The 24823-nt window shown below is 48.8% G+C and overlaps 1 protein-coding gene across 1 annotated transcript in view; it reads right to left on the minus strand.

Moving 5' to 3' along the window:
- Nucleotides 1–24823, minus strand: part of WDFY4 (WDFY family member 4) — a 215777-nt gene that overhangs the window by 77999 nt on the left and 112955 nt on the right. Inside the window, exons 41-44 of the mRNA XM_060240960.1 lie at nucleotides 19273–19324; nucleotides 16410–16555; nucleotides 8361–8509; nucleotides 6585–6705 (exon numbers count right to left, since the gene is read on the minus strand). Coding sequence (XP_060096943.1) covers nucleotides 6585–6705; nucleotides 8361–8509; nucleotides 16410–16555; nucleotides 19273–19324 — 468 coding nt within the window. The remainder of the gene's footprint in view (nucleotides 1–6584; nucleotides 6706–8360; nucleotides 8510–16409; nucleotides 16556–19272; nucleotides 19325–24823) is intronic.

The following is a 24823-nucleotide window of genomic DNA, read 5'->3' on the forward strand; positions in this document are numbered from 1 at the left end:
AGGTCGCAAAGCATCTTACACCATCCTCCTCTCCTCCATTTTATCCTCACAACAACCACCCTGTGAAGTAAGTTGGGCTGAGAGTGCATGATTAGTCCAAGGTCTTCCTTGGCATGGGGCTTCCATGGCATGAGTGGGGATTCGAACCCAGATCTCCCAGATACTAGTCAGACTGTATAAACCACTAGACCACACTGGCTGTTGTAGTGGCCACAGGAGGTGAAGCCAGCCACAAAATGGCTGCCTCAGATTACCTTCAGTCACCCAGTGAATCCTTGTCCTCAGCTGGCAGCTGCTGCCAAAGTGACATTTTAGAAGATCAATACAGCCAATGAAACCTCCAGTGACGGCTACAAAGCCTGGCTGGGAAAAGGCCACACCTGGCTCCACCCACTTGCCAAAAATGCTTGGTAGAGGCCAGGAAAGCCGTTGGTGGGTGCCAGAGTGCCAATGGGCACCGCATTGTGGACCCCAATCTACAAAATATTCCCAGTCAGACTGGGGCCAGGATTTTGCCAGGACAGCAGCCGTCACACTCCCTACCCTGTGTCAATCCTGACGACTTGTCTTTCGTAGCCCTTGAAGGAGGCCAAAATAAATCCCAAAGATATTCTGTCAGCCTCAGGAATTTAAGGTGACATAATTTAAACTCAGTACTGTGAGCCACTTAGAGGAGGGCAGGGAGCTGTTCCTGTTGGCAGCAGAGGAGAAGAATCACAATCATGGGTGGGGCGGGTTTATAGTAAGGGGATCGCTGTATGTCCTCTTGCAGGGGACAGTCTCTGCAGTGTGGGAATGTGTCATTCAGGGCAGTCCAAAAATTGTTTTGCATGGCCCCAGTGTCCATCTGTGTGATTGCCTTGAGGGCACCCCTCTTTGGAGCAGCGGGCACAAGACCTGCACTTTGGACCAAGAAACAGCATGCGTGTCCCCTCAAGGAGGAGAGTCCCCTGAATGATATATGATGGTTCAGACCTTATTTTGGGGTTTGATGTTTTTGGTTGAATTCATGAATAAGTTGCAGATAAGGAACATATATGGAACCGGGGACCAACTTTAGTCTCCTCCAGTCCTGCAGAGATTCATCTTCCGTATTAGCAGGTACGTGGTGCTGAGCAACAAGGCGTGCACTTGGATGCCTAGCCTGTAAGTCTGTCCTCAGCCTTCTTTGGCGGTGCTGCTGGTGACCCTGGCCTTCGACTGCTGGGTCAGAGCTGGAAGGTGAAGGTGATTTGGCACCAACTCTCAGCTACAAGTCAGGGAATGCCTGCATTGCCTCCCCCTGCTGTTCGGCCCCTGCCAACTGTAGAATGGCTACACAGGGCTCCCCCCTGCCCTCCTCCTCCCTGCCACTGAGCCCTGCAAGTCCAGCCCATTTTGTTTCTGTTGCCACTGATGCTGGGTTTGAGTGCAGAATTCCAGAGCCCTGGACTCTGGGAGGCCAGAACAGAAAAACCCCTCATAGAGACGGCCTCCAAGTGGAGCCACAGCCAATTCCTATTAAGCTGTGGGGAGGAAAATTGCATCCCAAGGGGGAGTCATATTCCATGTACATATCCCAATTTTAGGCCAGGGGTCCCCAAAATGTTGAGCCTGTGGGCACCTCTGGAATTCTGATGCAGGGTGGGGGGCACAGCCACATAACAACAACAACACATTAAATTTATGAATCGCCTCATCCCGGCCAATGTTGGGCTCTAGGCAACATACAACAAAAGGTACACACAAAATCAACAAACCCAGTAATTTAAAACAGTCGCAACCCAATGAAAATACTATATAGTGTGCTGTAGTTCTGTTTTCCAGGCATTGGGAGCAGTTCCCCCCTTAAGTAGAGGTGGGGACGGGGTGCCAGTCCGGCAGGCGTGGCTGTCCTCAAACAACAGCCTGGCAGAGCATCTCCACTTTGCAGGCCCTGCAGAATTGTAAAAGATCTCACAGCCCCTGTTATCTTCTGGCAGAGAGTTCCACCAAGTTGGGTGGAATGGCTACCATGTGAGGCAAAGACCTCCCCCCGCCCCCCACACATACACATACAGGAAAGTCCAAGGGCAGGAGACAAGAGGGTTAATTTTTAAAAGCACATTGGGAAAGATGAGTGAGAGGGAACCAAACTAACAGTGTAGGGGCAGCTGCCACTAGAAACAATGCTATTTTAATCTGCACAGCCAATCAGATCTCCAGTGGCCAATGAGAAGCATTGCTGGGCAGGAGCCCCACCCGCTTTCTCAAAACACTCAGACCCATTTTGCATTTCGTGTTTGCTACCGTTTATCTGCAGAGCGATTCTTTCCCGATCATTTTCGTGGATTTCGCACCAGGGTCTCTTTTACGAGGTCGCTTTGCGGGCAGCCCCACGGCAAACTGTTTTTGCATTAGCACTGGATTGGCATCAAAGTCATGTCAATCAAATTTGAGCCCCCCCCCTTTTTTTAAAGAGCATGCGTGGTTGCGTTATTGCATAACAACATAACAAAAGTAACGTGAATGGGGTCCCTCCCCCCTTTTTTCGTGGGCTAACTGCATCACGTGTGATGTTTGAGCTTTACTATTGGCTCTAGCATCCTGTGCCGGGTTTTTGAAAGACAAACCCACCCACTCCCCCACAGCCATTTCTATTGCGATATCCGCATTCATAATGGAGAATTTTGAGGCCTTCATTCCATGATGGAGGTGCTGTTTTTTTGCCTACACACTGCAAGGCAACTCAGTCTGCTTAAAAGCATACGAAAGCTTCCATTCTGAATGAGTTGGTCTTAAAGGGGCAGTCGTCTAGCGCTTTGTTCTATTGCTTCAGACCAACACGGCTGCCCACCTGGATCAACCCTTATGTATGATGACTTGTTGCATTTAATGGATGGCAGAATTTCACCACTGTGAAATATCATAGTAATGTAATCAAATAAAATGTTTTTTAAAGGGTGGGCACATGTCGGAAGTCTTATGTGTCAAGTCTGCTTCAACTCTGGTCAAGTCTGTATTCCATCTTTGGTTTAGGGGAAGCATTCTGGGTAAAGCCACACTGTACACCAATGCTGCTAGCTCTCACTCTCCCTTCCTTTGTTGTGTAGCTTTGCTTTGAAATGGGAATATGTGAAAGAGATTATTGTGCCTTCTCAGGCTGAGTACCGGGGGAGTATTCGCCCCAAGGCCATGATGGGCCTGAGAACGAATTTGTAACATCAATGTGTGAATGTGCCCTGCATCGTGCCCCTCCCTAAAGAATCCCTTTGAAGTATACCTTATATGATTAACCTTTACTGTATGGTTTTCAGTCTTCCAATCTCTCTGAGTAGTCGAGAACAATGATATCAATAAACTAGAAACTTTTTATCAAAAAGGTCTCGTTATTGAATCAGCCGACTTGACATTATGTGAACACACTGCTCAGTTCTACGGCTGATGTGGGAGAGAGCGGGTGAGATTCTCCCCCCCCCCCCCAAGCAAGGCTGCCAGCATAAGAATGGCATCCGTGATTAAAGGTGCTAACGTCTATCGCCTGGTTCTATTGCTTCAGATCAACACGGCTGCCCATGTAGATCAGCCCTTATGTATGAGAAAATGGATGGCGGAATTCCGCTGCTTTGAAATATCGTTGTAACGCAATCAAGTAAAAGGACAGGCACATGTCGGCTGATGATTTGCATGTGACGTCAAAGGGGGAGGCAGTGGGAGGGTAACGCCCCCAAAAGCAGTCGCTGCGAAATGGGATGATTTTCCCACTGCAAGTTCTGCGGATTGGATTCGCAGGTTTTTGGAAACTCCGCAAAAATGAGCATCCAGATACCGCGCGGTGGAAATGGTTAAGCCACGGATCAGAAGGATCTCTCTCAATTTGTCACAACACCCACGCATCAGGCCGGACACACACTAGACTTGATCTTTGCGTCTGGGATTTTGGTGGACGATATCGCAGATGAAGCGGTCCCATGGTCGGATCACCTAGCCCTTAAGGCCCGTATGGAGATGCCGCCCCAACCCTGTATGGGCGGAGAGCCTATTTTGGCTCGCCCTCGGGGCCTGATGGACCCGGAACGGTTCCAAATAGCCCTGAGGGATCCCTGGCCCACTGGCGATTCCCTCAATGACCTGGTGGAAGTCTGGCAAGATCAGCTATCCAGGGCCATCGACGAAATCGCACCCCGGCGCCCTCTGCGCCCTCGTATGAAGCTGGCTCCATGGTATACCTTGGAGCTACGCCAGCTGAAGCAAGGGCTCAGACGGCTAGAGAGGCGGTGGAGGCATACTCGGGACGAAGTGACGAGAACATCCTATAGAACGTTTATGAAGTCATATGAGATGGCAGTCAAGACTGCAAAGAAACAATACTTTGCAGCCAAGATTGCATCTGCAAATTCGCGCCCAACACAATTGTTTAGGGTAATTGGAGATCTTATAACACTGCCACAAGGCAAACCAAACGTTAGAGAATTGGAAATAGGCTGTGAGGCATTTGCGAAATATTTTGCAGATAAAATCTCATCACTCCGCCAAGACCTACCTATCACATTAGATACAGTAAGTCAGACTGAGGCTCCGCGCCTGTCTTCAGATTTACTGCTGGACCACTTCGACCCACTCAGCCTGGAAGAAGTTGATGGAATTCTCTCCGCTGCTCGCCCAACAACATGCGATCTGGACCCTTGCCCCTCTTGGCTGATTAAATCTTGCCAGAGGGAGCTTAGATGTCCTTTACGGGACATCATAAATAGATCCCTCCTAGAGGGGCGTTTTCCAACGCCTCTGAAAGAGGCCTTGGTCCGCCCCCTCTTGAAAAAATCAACAGCAGACCCGGCCGAATTGGCGAACTATCGACCGGTGTCTAATTTACCATTTTTAGGTAAAATCATCGAGAGGGCAGTGGCGTTGCAGCTACAGAGATTTCTAGATGACGCTTCTGTCCTAGACCCGTGCCAGTCTGGCTTCCGACCGGGCCACGGGACGGAGACGGTCTTGGTCGCCTTGGCAGATGACCTCCAACGGCAACTGGATCGAGGCGGTGTAGCAGTGCTGATGTTATTAGATCTGTCGGCTGCATTTGATACGGTCGACCATCGGCTACTGATCCACCGCCTCGCCGACATTGGGGTTAAGGGGTCTGCTTTACAATGGCTCTCCTCTTTCCTCATGGGTCGGGGACAAAGGGTGGCGATCGGGGGTGAACGATCCCAGAGGCGCACACTAGATTGTGGGGTGCCTCAGGGAGCAGTCCTCTCCCCGATGTTATTTAACATCTATATGCGCCCCCTTGCCCAGATTGCCAGGAGGTTTGGGCTGGGCTGCCACCAATATGCAGATGACACCCAGCTCTATCTGCTAATGGACGGCCGGCCCGCCTCCCCCCCGGAAGACCTGGATCGGGCGTTACAGGCTATTGCAACGTGGCTTAGACTGAGTGGGCTGAAGCTGAATCCGGCAAAGACAGAGGTTCTCTGTGTGGGTCGCGGCGCTCCAGGGGGGGGAATATCCCTCCCGACCTTCGATGGTGTGCAGCTAAAGGCGGCGCAGCAGGTGAAGAGTCTGGGTGTCTTACTGGAGCCTTCATTATCAATGGAGGCCCAGATAACAGCCACTGCCAAGTCAGCTTTCTTCCATCTGAGGCGGGCAAAGCAGTTGGCTCCTTTCCTGGAGCGTCGGGACCTAGCAACGGTGATCCATGCGACGGTCACCTCACGATTGGACTACTGTAACGCCCTCTACATGGGGCTGCCTCTGTGCCGGACCCGGAAGTTACAGCTAGTGCAGAACGCGGCGGCCAGGCTGTTGCTTGGTCTCCCAAGATGGGAACATGTACGGCCGGGGCTACGCGAACTGCACTGGTTACCGATTGTATACCGGGTCCAGTACAAAGTGCTGGTTATCACCTTTAAAGCCCTATATGGCCGAGGACCAGCCTACCTGAAGGACCGTCTCTCCCCGTATGAACCCCAGAGAGCACTGAGGTCAGTAGGAAAGAACAGACTGACTACCCCTGGGCCAAGACAAATTAAACTACAGAACACTCGCTCTCGGGCCTTTTCGGCCGCAGCCCCACATCTCTGGAACCAACTCCCAGAGGAGGTGCGGGCCCTGCGGAACCTTGATCAGTTCCGCAGGGCCTGCAAGACCACCCTTTTTAAATTAGCTTATGAATAACTGGAAATCCGCCATCAGCATCAACTAGAAGAGTGTCAAGGATAGCGTTATAATATGTTTTAGTTAATTGTTTTAATTCAGGCTTTTAAGGTTAATTTAATGTTTAATTTAATGTTTTCAATGTAACTGTTTTATTGTTGGTGCACCATGGGGCACCGTATTGTTAGCCGCCCTGAGCCTGCTTCGGCAGGGGAGGGCGGGGTACAAATAAAATTTATTATTATTATTATTATAAAGTAACATGTGCGAAATCCAGCAAATGCCCCGGAGAAAAATGGGATGCCACCTCGGGTTAAACGCTAGTGCGAAAACGGTCTCAGTAAGCACCAGAAAAGGTATGTGGGGGGAGATGCCACAGCCCCCTTCCATCTCCTTCTGCCCTTCCCTAGCATCTGCCACAGACTCTGGATCCAAAGGTGACCATTTCGCTGCTGCCAGCAGATTCTTACCTGAAGAAGGAAGCGCATCAGGTGGATCTCTTTAATGTCATCATATGAGTAGGAGGAACAGGTCGACTGCCCCGTGGCCTGGTCATTGTGGCACAAGGTATAAATGAATGAATCACTGATGCTAGAAGGAACAACATGAGAAATGCACCTTTGATAAGTCCTGGAACTGGAAGATGGGGAGCATTTTCCATCTGTACACACTTTATTTACAGCAAAAATGAGATTTGTTACCAATTAAAACATGAAAGTCATTCCAAAATCCAAACGGAAAGTTTAGTTTCAGGGAATGCTAAATCCTGCTGTTTGTCAGTCATGTCTGATTATTCTTCTAGGATGTCAAGAAGAGGCTTCTTGCCATAGATTTCATGTAATTGAATTTATGTCAGCCAACTGCCAATGCTGATTATTAATACTGTGATTGTGTTTCTTATAACATATGTCTTTCATATGTGTCTTTCATATTGTATTGTTTATAATGCCTCTGCTGAATAGCTCTGCTTGGCTTTGCACTGCTCATTATTGGCCCATGTAAGTTTAGAGTGAACTGGAATGTGCTCACCTGTGAAATGCACGTGGTTACCAGAATTGTTGGAAAGAATGGCCTGAAGTGTTATTCTCACAGAAAGACACTGAGTGACTGGGGGGGGGGGAACTGAGAGCATAATAATTCAAATGCTTTTGAGTGCCTCCTGTTGCTGATGTTATTAACTGTCATACCTAGAGTATAAGTGACTGGTCTAACCCTATGAGGTCAGTTCTAACAAAGAATGTCTTGCTATGGACATGTATCTTTTCAATATATGTATTTTTATCTTTTTGTTGTACATTACCCAGAGCCCGGCATCAGCCAGGATAGGGCGATTCATTAAGTGGAAAGGAGGAGGAGGAGGAGAAGAATAAGAAAAAAATAAAAGCCCACCCATGGGAGTCTCAGAGTGGTTTACAATCTCCCCCTCCCCACAACAGACACCCTGTGAGGTAGGTGGAGCTGAGAGACCTCTGACGGAAACTTCTCTTGAGCTGAACAGCTCTGAGAGAGTTATGACTGACCCTTGGTCACATCAGCAGGTGCATGTAGAAAGAGTGGGGAGTCAAACCCGGTTCTCCCAGATAAGAGTCTGTGCACAACCACTACACCAAACTGGCTTTGCCAGTGCTACAAAGAGCCACTTTACTCCTCTCTTTATTTGAGAAGTACACTTTAGATAGGAAAGAGCAGACAGGATAGAGTACTAACTTACTAGCTAAGAATGGAAGCAGATGGCAAGAGGGCCATTTGCCTCATGGTGCCGAGAGTGGGCAGAATGTTGTCCCTCCAACAAATCACTCCCACAGGAGTCAGTCCTGCCTTACACTTTTAACCTTTTTTAACCTCTCCCATATAATCTCCCACCAGATAAGTCTTTCTCCGGTTTGTGTGCGGCCAGTCCTCCATGTGTCTGCGTGGGGGACTGAGAGCCACCCAAAGGCAAAGAGAGGAGTCCTCACAGCACTGAGGAAGGCAGCCTCCATTTTATGCCCAGGCCCTGTGGAAAGGCCACACACAGCTGAGAGTTAGGCTAGCCAACCTTATTTACACCTTATTTCCAGACTGCAGAGATCAATTCCCCCAGAGGAAAAGGCCATTTCAGAGGGCAGACAATGGCATACTGAAGTCTGAGAACAGCATCACCCCTTACTGAACCTCCTTTCCCGAATCACCATTTTTCTGAGGCACCGCCCCAAGCCCCCTGCACTGGTAGCCCTCCCAAGAGCTGTTCAACAGGCATCACTCACCTGGATGAGCAGTGCTTTGTGCAGTAAACCTCCTGCATGTGAGACAAAGTGAAGTGTTCGCAGATGTAAAAATGCTTTTGACCAAAGAGAAGCACTCCTTCCAGTGCCACGTGCTCCTGAACAACCACCACTGATTCTCTGCCTGTAACCTAAATGGAGGCGGGGGGGGGGGGGGGGAGAAAGCATGTCACCTACAGAGCTGTGAACTTCTTTCTGCATATTCTCCATCATTTCTCAAATATAAAAACAGGGATACTGTTGTACATCTCCTGTTTTTCCGTCCAGAACAACAGAGGGCTGAAGGCTTTTCTTGCCCGGTATAAACTAGATCAATTTCCTCTGCAGCATCATTAAACTACTGGTTTCAGATAGGCTTGCCACTTCTTCTGTGGGGGTGGGGGATTCCCCATCCCAGAAAAACCTGAAAGTGATATCACACCTCTCTAAGAATTGCTGGAAACTCTATGGTAAAATGAAAGAGCTTCTGGTGATTCCTAGAGAAGGCTGATGTCACTTCCAGGACTTTCCTCTCCATCACCAATGATTGCCTCCCCATAACCCCTTTACACACACACCCCGTCTCCCCCCAAACAAAGCTGTTTCCTCCACCTCACTTTGTAGAAAGATCCATGTTTGTCTGAAGCAGTAGAACAAAGCAGGAGTCAAGTTTCACCTTTAAGACTAACAAAGTTTTATTCAGAATGTAAGCTTTCGTGTGCTCTAAGCACACTTTGTCAGACAATAGTATGGAATGGCAAGCAGCCCTAAATATAGAGAAAGTGGGCAGTGAGTTAGAAACCCATAACTTGGAGATATACTAACTCATCTTCCACTATATTTTAATGTATTCTTTTTTCTAATGGCAAACAAGAATTATGTTTATATGTGTGTGACATGTTTAAATCAAACCTCTGAGAAACCTATGCCCCCATTTTAACCCAAGCATTACAACAGACTCTCATTTATTGTACTTCATACCCAGGTTACTTAATGGGTTTAGTACATGCACATTAATCTGCTTTATATTACCCTTTGTTGTTTCAGCCCAGTTAACACTAACAAACATCAGACCCCAATTTGTGATTCTTTTAATCTGCTAAAAAACATTTCCATGACTCTGCATACTAACTCATTGCTCACTTTTTAGAAGAAAGCAGAGGAAGGGCCACTGTTACAATCGGAGAACAGCTGCCAAAACTGGGTAAGTGGCAAGCATGGCAAATCTGGTAAAACCTGGAGAACCCCCAGGTGCATAAACATCCCACAAGGCTGCAGTGAAAACCCTCTTCCCAACAGCATCAAACTCCAGGCAAATAACTCATGGAGAAAAGGTCAAAGGCCAAAGGTTTAACAGCTGTTTGCAAGTGCCATCCAAGGCACAAACTTCTGCCTTGGGAGAACATAAGAACATAAGAGAAGCCATGTTGGATCAGGCCAACGGCCCATCCAGTCCAACACTCTGTGTCACACAGTGGCAAAATTTTTTATATATACACACACACTGTGGCTAATAGCCACTGATCTAAACCCCTCTTGAAGGTGGCTATACTTGTGGCCGCCACCACCTCCTGTGGCAGTGAATTCCACATGTTAATCACCCTTTGGGTGAAGAAGTACTTCCTTTTATCCGTTTTAACCTGTCTGCTCAACAATTTCATCGAATGCCCACGAGTTCTTGTATTGTGAGAAAGGGAGAAAAATACTTCTTTCTCTACTTTCTCCATCCCATGCATTATCTTGTAAACCTTTATCATGTCACCCCGCAGTTGACGTTTCTCCAAGCTAAAGAGTCCCAAGCGTTTCAACCTTTCTTCATAGGGAAAGTGCTCCAGCCCTTTAATCATTCTAGTTGCCCTTCTCTGGACTTTCTCCAATGCTATAATATCCTTTTTGAGGTGCGGCGACCAGAACTGCACACAGTACTCCAAATGAGACTGCACCATCAATTTATACAGGGGCATTATGATACTGGCTGATTTGTTTTCAATTCCCTTCCTAATAATTCCCAGTATGGCGTTGGCCTTTTTTATTGCAAACGCACACTGTCTTGACATTTTCAGTGAGTTATCTACCATGACTCTCTCTTGGTCAGTCTCCGCCAGTTCACACCCCATCAACTTGTATTTGTAGCTGGGATTCTTGGCCCCAATGTGCATTACTTTGCACTTGGCCACACTGAACCACATCTGCCACGTTGACGCCCACTCACCCAGCCTCAACAGATCCCTTTGGAGTTCCTCACAATCCTCTCTGGTTCTCACCACCCTGAACAATTTAGTGTCATCTACAAACTTGGCCACTTCACTGCTCACTCCCAACTCCAAATCATTTATGAACAAGTTAAAGAGCACGGGACCCAGTACCGAGCCCTGTGGCACCCCACTGCTTACCGTCCTCCACTGCGAAGACTGCCCATTTATACTCACTCTCTGCTTCCTATTACTCAGCCAGTTTTTGATCCACAAGAGGACCTGTCCTTTTACTCCATGACTCTCAAGCTTTCTAAGGAGCCTTTGATGAGGAACTTTATCAAAAGCTTTCTGGAAGTCAAGGTAAACAATATCTATCGGGTCTCATATGTCTACGTTTGTTCACCTCCTCAAAGAAATGTAACAGGTTAGTGAGGCAAGATCTTCCCTTGCAGAACCCATGCTGAGTCTTCCTCGATAACCCATGTTCATCAATGTGCCTACACAGGACTGCAGTCCTGTGTATTTGCTGCCCATGAATCAGCTCAGTTTAAAGCAAAGCCCTCCCATCAATGAACACACACACAAAAGTAAATAAAGCCACAAAGCTCAGCCTTTCGTTCCCGTCAGTGATTCCGATAAGAGACGGCCCTGACATAAAGGAGAGAGTGTTATCCAGGTATGCTCGCTGGGGATGTTGTTGCTTAATGAAGCAATCCAAAACCTGAAATTAGCACAGATTAACGAAGGCTGCCTTTTGTCAGAGCAAAACAGCTGCCCCAGTTCACTGCTTCTGGGAATGATTATTTGGTGATATGAAGGTGACATTAAACAATTGCATAATTGCCTCCAAAGGCATTTCCAGGGGCAAGATGTGTTGCTTGAGATGCAGCAAATGAATTAAAGTGAAATCATTTCGTTGTCAACATTCTCTGCGTAAATAATTTTTAAAATCACACAAGATATTTATGTAGATTAAACAAGCAATTGCAGTTGGACTGATCCCCAACTTAACTTCTCTGTTCTCTGGTTGAAAGGAAATAAAATATCAGTTCAGTTCAGTCCAGACCACTGTCCTGTTCGTCTGTCTTTTTCTTTACTTCTGAGCCTGCTACAGCATCTGTTGTATTATCCCTTCACTCCTCAATCTAATGCTAATTCTGCTCTAGCCAAATGCATAGAGAATTCAGCCTTGGAAAATTTATGACAGGCTTCCCACTCTTTACCTCAACTTCCTCCTTTTTTACTAGAAAATTTACACTTGATGTGTAACAGATTTCGCACCCTAATGCCGATTGTCAATTCTGCACCCTCTTCTGTGCTATAGGCAGCCACCTAGTTCGTTTGTGATAATTTCTATTCTGCTGAATCCCACAGATGGGCTCAGGGCAGATTACAACAAGCTTAAATAAGTAACAATGAACAATTGAAAACTAGCAATGAAAAACCATTAGTTGGCCTAATGGTAGCACCAGCCCTGGCTGCTTGGTCACAGGCTTGCATTTTATTTCACTTGGACTAGCTCAGGGGTGGGCAAACTTGCATAATGCAAGAGCCACATAGAATAAATGTCAGATGTTTGGCTTGGAGAAGTGGTTTAAAGAGAGAAATGTCTTCTCCAAGCCAGGGAGGCAGGGACTTCAAGAGTCACACAACGTGTATGTGATTCCTAAGGTTTATGCTGCGGCACGGCAAATCACGGGTTTTCCCTGTGCAAAATGGCGGTGTGGAGCAGCTGGTGCAAAATCACTAGCTTGCTACAGAAAGAAACAGAAGCCTGGCACAGAGCAAGGTTAGTGCCGAATCACCCATAGTCTCCAAGCTTCCCAAAGGGATTTGACCCGCCTTACCTTTCCTTTCAGTTTCTTCTTCACAAGCCCCCTCATTTGAGGGACGTTGCCCAGGGTTGGTGTTTTGGGGCAACCCTCTATTTATATAAAATTCTAAACTTAATAGCATTCCGATCACTGTTCCCAACTGGTGTTTTCATGACTACATCTCTCATCAGGTCTTGAGCAGTACCTGGGAGGACAAAGCCCAGGATTGCCTCTTGTGAGGAGGGCCTGTGACCATCTGTGGCCTCATCCCATCCACGGCACAGTCATGGAGAATACTGAGCGACCCAGTCCTGACTTGAATACATATTGACCCTGTAAACTTGCATATGATACTAAATTGGGAGGTGTTGCAAATACAGTAGAGGACAGAAACAGGATCCAGGATAATCTTGATAGACTGGAAAACTGGGCTAAAACCAATAAAATGAATTTTAACAGGGATAAATGCACAGTTCTGCATTTAGATAGGGAAAATCCAATGCATCATTATAGGATGGGGGAGACTCGTTTTGGCAGGTGAGATCATACTTCAGATGTCACCAGGATGGAGGTAACATGGGGGTTTAGCTCTTTTTTCCCTCTGAATCAGACAATGTAGCAGATGTTTTCAACATATCCTTGGAACTATTAATGCATTTTGTGTGTGTGTGATGTACCGTCAAATCACTTCGGACTTATGCAACTTGATGAATTAATGACCTCCAAGATGTCCTATCATCGACAGCCTTGCTTCCCACGGCTTCCTTGGTGGAGTCCATCCATCTCACGTTGGGTCTTCCTCTTTTCCTCCTGCCTTGAACCTTTCATAGATCAGCTGTAATTCCAGGAGGACTCCAGGCCCCACCTGGAGATGGGCAACCCTCTCTGAGGCCCAGTCTCATAGGTGGACACTCAGCATTGCCCACTGGGCTAGGGGGACATGGGCTGGGGCAGGAAGCAGTTGCCAGCCTCTGAGACAGAACTGACCTTACCAGAGTTTCCATGCCTCTGAAAAGCTGAAATGTGCAAAGCATGCACATACATATGGTCTCTCTCTCTCTCTCTCTCTCTCTCGGCTTGGCTTCGCGAACGAAGATTTAAGAAGGGTGGCTGACAAGACCAATGTGGGACAGGCAGGTCCGGCCACAGCGGCTGCAGGGAAAAGTCTGATTTGGGGTTGGTGCTGTAGCATATGGTAGATTCTGAAAATCAGACTTTCAAAAATGACAACATACTTCTTCTGCAGTGACTGAGGCTATCTAACAGCAGGACGACAGCTATGTCTGCCCGAGGAGAGCTTGTTCCAGCTCCCCAGTTAGCAGACTAATGGAATCATCACCTACTAACTAAGCATGCAGCAGCTAATGTGGCCCCCCTGCTGCTTTAACAAAAGCCGGCCTCCACTTAGCTGCCGCTGCTCACAGAGCATGGCTGGCACTTCCGACAGCTTCCTGTGGAGAGAGGAGGATGCTGGAACATGTGGGCAGGGAGATGATGTGTGTCAAGCCGCCTTGTTGAGGCTTTGGCCTTCCTCTTCTACGGGGAACCACTTAATTGAGTTGTCTCGCTCTACAAGGAATCTAACACTGTAATAAGAGCACACCGTACTGGGATCACCAAGGAGCCCTGACTGTGCAGTTATACAGAGTTAATTTTAACTGGAGAAGCAGAGAGTTTGTTGTGGTTTGGGCCAGGCCTTTTTCTCAAGTGAGACCACCTGAGCCTACTACTGCCCTTTTGTCAAAAGGCTGCAAACATCACCTTCTCCTCCAACCTGCTTTCTCCCAGCTGGGTTCTCTTCCTCCAAATGCAAGCCTGGCTGTGCCGCCTCCAGAGGGACTCAAATATCTCCCCAAGTGAACACTGTCTGAGCCCTTGAGAGTTCCACTGGGGTCAAAGTACCTTTGTATGGCTTTTAAAAGGGATCAGACAATTAAGTGAGGTATAGACAGTTTCAGGTCAGCAGTAGAACAGCTAGAGTCAAGTCCTGTAGCGCCTTAGAAACCCACAAGATTGTCAGTATTTCACACGCTGAAATAATGCACTTTCAATGCACTTTAGTGTTTGTTTGCAACTGGATTTTCCAGTGCAAAAAGTAAAAATACACTTTGCTCACCGAAGCGCACCGACAGTGCATTATTCCGTGTGTGTGGAAGCAGCTTTGAGTGCTGGGTACATGAGGTGCCACTCCTGATTGGCTGTGAGCCCTGGCTGTGCCAATGGGGCTGGGGGAGGTGTAAGCCAATTGGGAGGCTGCCAGGACACCTCACCCCCACCTCCTCCTGCACCATGGCCTCTTTAACCCTTCTGCTCCCAGAGTGGTGGAGACAGCCCCGGCACAGAATGCCTAAAGGCGGGGCTTTTGTGTGCATGCAAAAGTCCACCCCTGTGGCAAGATGGCACTCTAGGCACTGGTCTAACTCACTGACTCCACTTGGAGTTTGGCAACTCTATGACTGTACCACCACTTCTCCTTCAAGCTGTTTCCCCTCCTTTGGGGCTCCAGACTCCAAACCACATGGTCAAATGCCAGAGTGTTGCCCTGATGCATTGATGTCACAATGCTGGGGACACCTGGAAGGTAAGTCCTTGTCCCAAAAGCTCTCCTGCTCATTGCAGCTTCAGGCTGGCAACCCTGGACAGGCCTCGTCCACACTGACCAATGCCTAGTGCCCCCATGTTTTCACAATCACAGAAAGTAGAACAAGATGGGCAGCTGTTTTTTTTTTCTAATGGCAAACTAGAATTATGTTTACATGCTAAAAAGTAAACTAGGTGGACAAGAACATCACTATCCAATGTATTTCTCTTTTAGCTGCATTGACACACTCATATTGGCTCTTTATTTCATTACATATACTAAACCCATCTTCCACTGCATTTTAATGTATCTTTCTTCTGTGGCAAACTATATGTATGTTACATATTAAAAGGTAAATTAGTTGGATGGGGAAAACGACAGAAAGAAATGCCCTCTTTTTGATGCAGGCTTGTTTATAACAACAGAGTGATTAGCAGACATTCTCACATTTTGACATGTTACTGTATTATTGGTTTCTCACACTCATGATACCCAGATCAAAGGTTTGCTCAATTTGTTAATTTTACTATAGTGCTAATTTTACTATTTTGTCATTGGATCTTAAATTTGCACCATTTTGCATTCTAAACCACTGCTCGCCAGCTATATGTAGCTCTGCTCACTGTACCTGATTCCTCGTCTGATGACGTGTGCTTAGAGCACATGAAAGCTGACATTATGAATAAAATTTGTTTGGTCTTAAAGGTGCGACTTGACTCCTACTTTGTTCCACAGAAAACTAACAAAGAGTTTTTCATAGAAGGAAGCATGCAATCATATCATCTCTGCCCACAGTCTGAATTCCAGGACTAGTTTTATCACGTGCATCTAGTCATCTCGATGAGGCCTCAATATAATCTGAAGAGTGTTCCTGTGACAATTCTCTGCTTCAGATTAGCAGTTCTTCCCCCACCCCAATTTATGGGACTTTATAGCAATGACAAGAGTGGACTGGAAAGTTAAAAGGATACTAGAGAAAACCAAGCTGATTGGCCACCTTGCCTCCCAAGCTGTGTCTGCTGGGCGGCACCAACGATGGCCATTGGTTCATTCATTGCTTTCTCCCACAGTTGGGAGGGGCCGTGGCTCAGTGGCAGAGCTTCTGCTTGGCAGGTCGAAGGTCCCAAGTTCAACTCCAGTTAAAGGCAGCCTGAGACCCTGGAGTCTGAGTAGACAAGACTGACCTGGATGACCCAAAGGCCTAGTTAGGCAGCTTCATGTGTCCGTGTGCCGGTGCTGGCGACTGGATCACCATGGCCATTGCAGGAGCTGATCCAAGTGGCCTCCATGGCACAGGCAAATGATTCTGGAGTTGGTTCTTCTTGCTGCTAAGCACACAGGGCCCTCTAGGGCAACAGCCCACTGGGAAATTTCCCTTTAAGTTAAATGGCCTCTCCTCCCCTGCTCCATGATACCTATGAAGTCCTCTCCCCCCCCCCCCCCCCGTGTGAATTTATTGTACCTTTTCATTCTCTGCAAACTCTTGCAAGATGATTCTTCTTTCCCCGCACACCTCCGGAAAATCTGAATAACTTTCATGCAAGGCAGGAAAGTATGTCAGCTGGCCACGATCCATCCCTCTTTCTCCTTCACTTTGCACATGCTCGTCTGTATGTATATGAAGGACAGGAGTCAGTGGAAGCCACTGTACTGCCAAAGGAAAGACATTCTGCCCTGGTAACTGGGTCTGTGTGAGTTCACAAATCGCAGAGCAGTGCAGCCGCCAAGCTCTGGTACAACAAAGAACAGTCTTCTTGAACCTTTAGTTTGGCATCTAAGAGGTCTGAGCAGACCAAGACATTTCCCTAGTTTTCTTTCCCTCCAACAATGTAACTGGGACAGACTGACTTCAGGAATAACAAAATGGGGAAAATAAACAGAAAGAGTCAGGAAGGTCACCAGTTTTGTGTAGAATGCCAACTGGAACTTTTATATAGATTTTCAGACCCAGAAATATATATCCAAATCTTTGAGTTGCAATAAAAATGCTGTATATTTTGGAGTATATCACCTGTGGTTTTTCTTAAAAAGTGCACTCCTGTTGATGCGGAGGGACAAGGGTTGCCAACTCAGGGTTGGGAAACTCCCAGAGGAGATTGTGGAGGTGGAGCCTGCGGAGGGAGCTCAGTGGAGCCCCAGGCCAGAGAGCCTTGAGGAGGGGGCCACAGCAGACACTTTCTCCAGGGGGTACAACCTCCGTTGCCAGGAGGCCAGTTCTAATCCCAGGAGGTCTGCAGGCTCCACCAGGAGGTTAGCAACCCTATAAGGAAGGGGACTGGGAAAGTGGTGGATCTTTTCCACTGCTGGAATAGCAGCAGCTAGGGAGGGGGAGGTTAGTCAAGCTGGATGGGGAAAGGGTTAAGCACCCCCTCTGCTTCTTTGCCAACCCAGTTCGGACACACAGAGAGGCAGCCCATGGTTCCTTTGCATGCTAAGAAAATACCACGAGAGATGACCTTGTCCATTTTGGCTCCTACCTAAGACCACCTGAAGAAGAAGAATGCAGATTTATACCCCGCCCTTCTCTCTGAATCAGAGACTCAGAGCGGCTCAATTTCCTATACTCTCTCCCCCCAGAAAAGACACCCAGTGAGGTGGATGGGGCTGAGAGGGCTCTCACAGCAGCTGCCCTTTCAAAGACAGAGTCTCAGAGCGGCTCACAATCTCCTTTATCTTCTTCCCCCACAACAGACACCCTGTGAGGTGGGTGGATCTGAGAGAGCTCTCACAGCCGCCCGCTGTCCTCTCAAGGACAGAGTCTCAGAGCAGCTCGCAATCTCCTTTATCTCTCTCCCAGCAATTGCCCTTTCAAGGACAACCTCTGCCAGAGCTATGGCTGACCCAAGGCCATTCCAGCAGGTGCAAGTGGAGGAGTGGGGAATCAGACCCAGTTCTCCCAGATAAGAGTCCGTGCACTTAACCACTACACCAAACTGGCTCTCTTGGCTAGCCCCATCTCATCAGATCTTGGGAGCTAAGCAGGGTTGGCCCTGCTGAGTATTTTGAAGCCCAGGGTTGCTGTGCAGAGGCAGGCAATGGCCAGTCCCCTCTGAATGCCTCTTGCCTTGAACACCCCCTGAGGGGTCACTTGACAGCACTTCCCACCACACTGAGACCACCTCATTATCAAAGCAGAGGTGAGAGTCCATTTTCGGCATCACTGGACCAGTCATGCTTCTTTGCACTGGTAGTCTGTTTGTGTTGCTTACAAGATCTCTCATGGTATTTGACCACACACTGTTTCACCAGGCAACCCACTTGGAATCTTAGTGAGAAAGGTGGATTATAAATAAAGTAATTACACTAAAATGGCTCACAAACTGACTTGGAGAAATGGCTGGGACTTGTGGCTTGTACTGCTGTAGGCAGCGTATTGTGAGAAGGATCCTCGGATGTCACTTAATGTTTCTTTCTGGTGGTTCCAGAGTTCTAAACTCCTAATCATGAATTAGTTATTGGCAATGTAGTAGCCATTGGCCATTACAATTACATGAGAAAGGTGGACTATAAATAAATAAATGAAATGAAACGTAGCCCATCTCTTAGGCCGAATTCAGACAGCCCCTTTGAGCCAACATAGGCATGGCCCCCAGGTGGACTAAAAAAGCCAGGTCAGATGGCACAGCTGCTGCTCGTCCTGCTCTCGCACTCAGCCCAGCCTCCGATGTCTCTGAGACACTTGGGAAGTGATGGCTAATTCTTCTGCCAACCACCATTGGTCTTTCCAAGCGTCTGAACACAGGAGCACACAAGTGAGGTGGACTGGCAGTGTGAACCCGCCAATCCACTCTAGGTGCTCACCAGAATTCTTTTTTTTTAAAAAATAACATCATTGCCCAGAGCGCATGTGTGCATGGCTAATAAAAACGTAAGGGAAAAACAAACAAACAAACAGCATTAAGGGGATGGCACGCAACAAGCCTTTGCCAAATTGCCCCTCGTGCAATATACAGGCGCATTGAACGGGAGTGTCTGATCAGGATTCGGCCATTCCATTTTGGGGCAGCATGGTCTGGGATGCCTCCGGTGCATGCGAAGCTGCCCACCTGTACTCAGCTCTCTAAGGGCTTCTGACGTCCCTTGCTTCCTTCAAGATAGCAATGGCATTTACAAAACCAGGCATTGCCTTAATCAAATACCATTCAGTGAGCTTATCAAGCTGATTTGTTCTCTGTTGCAAATGCAGTCCCTAGAGGCTTGGTCTATTGTTGCTCAGGCATTCAGATGCCAGACAGATACTTCAGAACTGGAGCAATGCCAGCCTCCTCCATACGCCCCCCCCCCCACCCCCGCCACCATGCTTCATTAGAGAAGTTCCTCTTTACCTTGCCTTTCCTCAGGAGTTGGAGCAGATGTGCTCTCCTCTGGCGGCTGAGCCTGGAAAAAGAGTGAGAGATTATGCAACTGTAATGGCAAAGATGGCAAGACCACAAAACCCTCCAGAGCATTCCAAAGCATGACGCAGAGCGTGCTCCACCCTGGAAGCAAGACCTCTTCCCCATGTCCTCAAGGATTTCCTGCACACAAACACAAAGGGGCCACTTGGCTATCATGACTAACAGTTGCTGGCCCTGGCCCATCTTTTCTTTGTAAACATCAAAGCCAGTGACCACCACTATAACTTGCTGCAGCTGCAAAATGCAGTTTAGAAAACTTTACCACACTCTTCCCTTATTTGTTATGATGACTTGTCACTTTGTGGTACCTATTTCTGCTCAAGTGTACGGTAGAAGCTCTCATGGTTCAACTGAAGCTGTACACTAAGGTCTGAAACATGAATTTCCCAAATACTGGACTAATCAAGGAATAGCGGCTTTCTAACTTAAAGAACTATGTTTTCTATAGACGTACAGAACACCATCAGTTTCAGGAGAGAAGGAGGAGACTTAGAGTCAAACCAGACATTACTGCAGCCAGAGGCAGGATCCCAAGGTCACTGTTGCCATTTCAGAGAAGAATTTGGTTGTTCAGAAATGATGCGAGGCCCAGAGTGTGTCAGAACTTAAGAACTTCAAATGGATCCCATACTTGGTTTCAAAGCTAGAATTTTATTAGAGAGAACTAAGTACTGGAAGAGACGAGATAACAGTGATGGCAAGGGCCAACACTAGTACAGTTTTATACACTAAAGCAAACACATCACAAAGCCACAATTCACACCATTGCAAGCACATCTGTCTTCCCACCATCCACTATCAGTAAGGAAGTTGCCTCCTCGTTCTGAAGGCCACACGGCTTGGCTTCAAAGGGCACCAGTGTGAGAATGTGCAGAGACACACCATAATTCAATCTACAGCCCTAAATATTTTGGATACCAGTAGGGCAAGGTTAATTGCTACATAGGCACTCGGGGTTATTAAGAGGTTACAACATGGAGTCAGTTTGGTTCAGTTACAATCTGAGCATGAGCAATACTAAAAGTACAAAGCAGGTACTGGTTACATTACAGTGAAGCCTCAGCAGTAGTTACAAGTTCTGACATACTGCCCCCCCTAAGCGCCCCCCCCACGGGGAACCAACTTGGGCTTGTGTGGGTACAGTAGGTGAAACTTTTTCAGCAGTTGCGGAGCGGATACATCCTGTGACTTGACCCACTCGTCACAGCTCGGAGGGAAGTGTTTCCATCTGATCAAGTAATACAACTGGCCCCTTTTTACTCTGGAATCCAGAATTTCCTGGACCTCATGGTGACTCTGACCCCTCACTGTCGTCGGAGGGGGCGGCGGGGCCCTGGGATGGAATGACGTAGCACCAGGGTCTTTCCGAAGAAGGCTGCAATGAAAAACAGGATGGATCTTACTTAGAGACTTGGGCAGGTCGAGTTCTACGGTTACCTTGTTTATGACCCTTTTGATTTTAAAGGGCCCCAGGAACTTTAGAGCAAGCTTGCGGCACGTTTGTGGGAGGGGGAGGTTCTTTGTAGATAAGAAGACCGTATCCCCCACCCTCAATTCCCACTCGGGGGAATGTTTCTTGTCGAACTGCTTTTTGTATGCTTTTTTCGCTTCCTCCAGATTTTCCTGAATACCCTTCCAGCCTTCACGAAGGCCCTCCCACCATTGTTGGCAAGAAGTGGGCTCGGATGGGCTGGCGGGGAGGGCGAGCGTGGGAAACGGCTTGCCCTCGTAGCCGTTAATGATTTGGAAGGGAGAAGTTTTGGTAGAGCTGTGGAGGCTGTTGTTATAGCCATATTCAGCGAAGGGGAGGAGGTCCACCCAGTTGGACTGTTGGAAATTAATGAAACATCGGAGATATTGTTCCAGAAGGCCATTGACCCTCTCAGTCTGTCCGTCCGACTGGGGGTGATAGGCGGAGCTGAGACCCTGTTCAATGCCAGCAAGTTTGCAGAACTCCCGCCAGAAGTTGGCAACAAACTGCGTTCCGCGGTCACTAATGACCTTGTCGGGGAACGAGTGTAGGCGTACAATGTGAGTGAAAAAGAGCTGAGCGAGCTTTTTTGCTGTGGGGAGTTGCTTACAGGGGATGAAGTGGGCTTGTTTAGAAAAAGTGTCGACTACAACGAGAATGACAGTTTTTCCCTGTGAGGGAGGAAGCTCAACAATGAAATCCATGGAGACTACTGACCAAGGCCGGTTGGCCGTGGGGAGGGGGACTAGGTGGCCGGGGGGTTTACCCCCCCTTCGTTTTGCCATGAGGCAAGTGGGGCAGGCGAGAACGAATTCGGAGACGTCTTTTTTGATTTTTGGCCACCAAAACTGTCGGGTGAGTAAGTTGAGCGTTTTGACATAGCCGAAATGGCCTGCTAGGCGACTAGAATGGCAGCGTTGGAGGACTTCTTTTCTGAGGGGGCTGGGCACATAGATTTTGTCATTGTGCAACCAGAGACCGTTTTCACTCTTAGTTAGGTTAGGTGGATGGTCAGTTTCTAGGTTTGATTCAGTAAGAAACCGGGGTAGAAGGTCTCCGTCTGGAGGGGTGGTTTGTTTCCCCGAGCGGGTGGTGACTCCGCCAGAAATGGCTGACGGGGGAATGAGTGAATCCACAATTTCCTCTCGAAGACTGTCGTGCTGGGGCATGCGTGAGAGGGCGTCTGCCAAAAAATTTTTTGAGCCTGGGATGTGTTTCAACACAAAGTCAAATTTTGCAAAGAAGCCCGCCCACCGGATTTGTTTTGCAGTCATTTTGCGGCGCCCGGTGAGGGCCTCGAGGTTTTTGTGATCGGTCCATATTTCAAAAGGTACCCTCGCTCCTTCAAGCCAGGAGCGCCAGGTTTTAAGGGCAAACATGACTGCAAACGCTTCCTTGTCCCAGACAGACCAATTTCTTTGTTCGTTAGAAAATTTTCTAGAAATGTAGGCACATGGACGAAGCACCCCGTTCTCTCCCTTTTGCATCAATATGGCTCCGATTGCGGCGTCGGAGGCGTCGTATTGAACCACGAAGGGTTTCAACTCGTCAGGATGTGCTAACACGGGTTCTGAGGTGAAGAGGCGCTTTAGTTCGGTAAAAGCCTTTTGGCAGTCCGGCGTCCACGTTAAGCGTGCGCCTGGCTTTTTCGCCTCTTCACTTTTGCCCTTGGTTTTTAGGAGTTCGGTTAGGGGAAGCATGACTGTGGCGAACCCTTTGATGAAGTCGCGGTAGAAATTTGCGAACCCGATAAAACTTTGGAGCTGTTTGCGGGTTCTGGGGGGTTCCCAATCTAGCACCGCTTGGACCTTTGCGGGGTCCATTGACAGTCCCTCCCCCAACACTCGGAAACCCAAATAGTCAAGCTCAGTTTTGTGAAATTCACACTTTGCCAACTTGGCGTACAATTTGTGTTTACAAAGGGTGCTTAACACTTTCCTGACTAGCGGCACATGAGATTTGAGATCTTGCGAATAGATAATGATGTCATCAAGGTACACCACCACCCCCTTAAAGAGGAAGTCACGTAGCACTTCATTGATAAAGTTCATGAATACCCCGGGGGCCCCCTGTAGTCCGAAGGGCATGACTAGGTACTCGAATTGTCCTAGAGGGGTGTTGAAAGCCGTTTTCCACTCATCCCCCTCCTTGATGCGGACGCGGAAGTACGCGTCCCGAAGGTCAAGTTTGGTGAATATCTTTCCTTTCGCTACAGTGTTCAACAAGTCTTTTATCAACGGGATCGGGTATGCGTTGGACATTGAAATCCCGTTTATCGCACGAAAATCTGTGCAAAGTCTAAGCGTCCCGTCCTTCTTCTTTCGGAAGAGTACGGGGGCGGCGTGGGGGGCTGTGGCCGGTCGTATGAACCCACGCTTAAGGTTTTTGTCCAAAAACTTTCGGAGTTCCGCTTTCTCCGCCCAACCCATGGAGTATAGTTTCGCCTTGGGAAGCTGTTGCCCCGGGATCAATTCAATGGCGCAATCCGTGGGGCGATGGGGTGGTAGCTCATCTGCTTCCTTCTCGCTAAAAGCTAGCCTTAAGTCCCGATACTCCTTGGGAATCGAAGCGACTTCCTCGAGTGTGAGGCAAGCCCGTTCGTTTTGGGGGGGAGCGTGCGGCCCCCATTCGGGGCGCCAGTGGTGGTGTTCGCACCTCCAATCGGGGAATCGGACGATCTGTTCCGCCCACCTTATGTCGGGTTGGTGGCGGGCGAGCCAAGCTGAGCCCACCACCACATCGAAAGAGCAAGAGGGGGCGATTACGAAAGTTTCAATCCCCCAGTGCTCTTCGGTTCCTACCGGGACCGCTTGGGTCTCAAGAGTACACGGTTCCCCCCTCATGGGTCCCCCGTCCATCTGTTGAAATTGCATCGGTTGCGGTAGAGGCGAGGTGGCTAATCCCAGTGCCTCTACTAAGCGGGGGGTAATTAGGTCTCTGTTACACCCTGAGTCGATTAACGCTCGGGCGTGCATGAACCGCTTTAAGTTTGGATTAAGGAGGGTGACTGCCATAAACAATAAACCCCCAGTGGCTCTCACCGTGAGGAGTGCCGGCTGTTGTTGGACCTGCTTTGCGGCACCCATTAAAGCAGGTCGCTGTCGTTTCCCGCCGACTCGGTATCGTCCGACTCTTCGGTTGATTCCTCCACGGCCGTCAGGTCGGTGGTAAAATCCTCGTCAGTCGCCAAGGAAGTGGCGACGGAGCCCCGACTGGGCTCCTTCGAGCGGCTACTCTTTTTCTTCTTTGGCCCCGAGGCGGCAGGTTTCGCCGAGGGTGGTGTTGCTCCTGCTTTAACGGGGCAGTTGGCGGCGAGATGATCCGGGTCTCCACATCTAAAGCATTTGCGCGCGGCGGCGGGGGTCGAGGTCGCTGGGGTCTTCCTCCCTTCCGCTTTAGTCGGAGTGTGTTTGGCCCCCTTCTTCCCTAACTGCTGCCGGCGCATCCCCACATGTTGGAGGTTGGTTTCCACCTCCCCGGCCAGTTGGATCCATCCGACCAGGGTGTCGGGTCTCCCTTGGCTGTAGCAGCGGTCGAGGATGTTCGGGTTCAAACCATTGCGGAACGCGGTGTCCTTCATGACTTCGTTCCACCCCCGGGCCGCCGCACAATATCCCAGGAACTCAGTAGCATACTCGCGAGTAGTGCGGTTGCCTTGCTCGATGCGCTGGAGGGCAGCGATGGCTTTCTCCTCTCGAAGGGGGTCGCCGTACTGGCGGAGCATCGCGTGCAGGAAACCTGCGACTGTTGCCAGCTCGGGCTTCCTTCCCGTGTAGAGCCCCACGTACCACTTGCGGGCCGGGCCCCTCAGGCGGGACGAAATATGGTTTACTCGGCTGGCCTCTGTCGGGTAGTCGACACCCCAATGGGTGAAGAACGTGTCGCATTGTATCGTGAAATACTCCACGTCCTCTGCATTCCCGTCGAATGTAATCTTCAACTCCCTGCCCCTGCCGTCGCCCCCCCCCGGAGCCGCAGGGCCAGGGATCGCCGGGGGTCCCCCTGGGA

This window comes from Heteronotia binoei, chromosome 6, assembly GCF_032191835.1.
Source record: "Heteronotia binoei isolate CCM8104 ecotype False Entrance Well chromosome 6, APGP_CSIRO_Hbin_v1, whole genome shotgun sequence".
In the NCBI taxonomy this organism is placed as follows: Eukaryota; Metazoa; Chordata; class Lepidosauria; order Squamata; family Gekkonidae; genus Heteronotia; species Heteronotia binoei.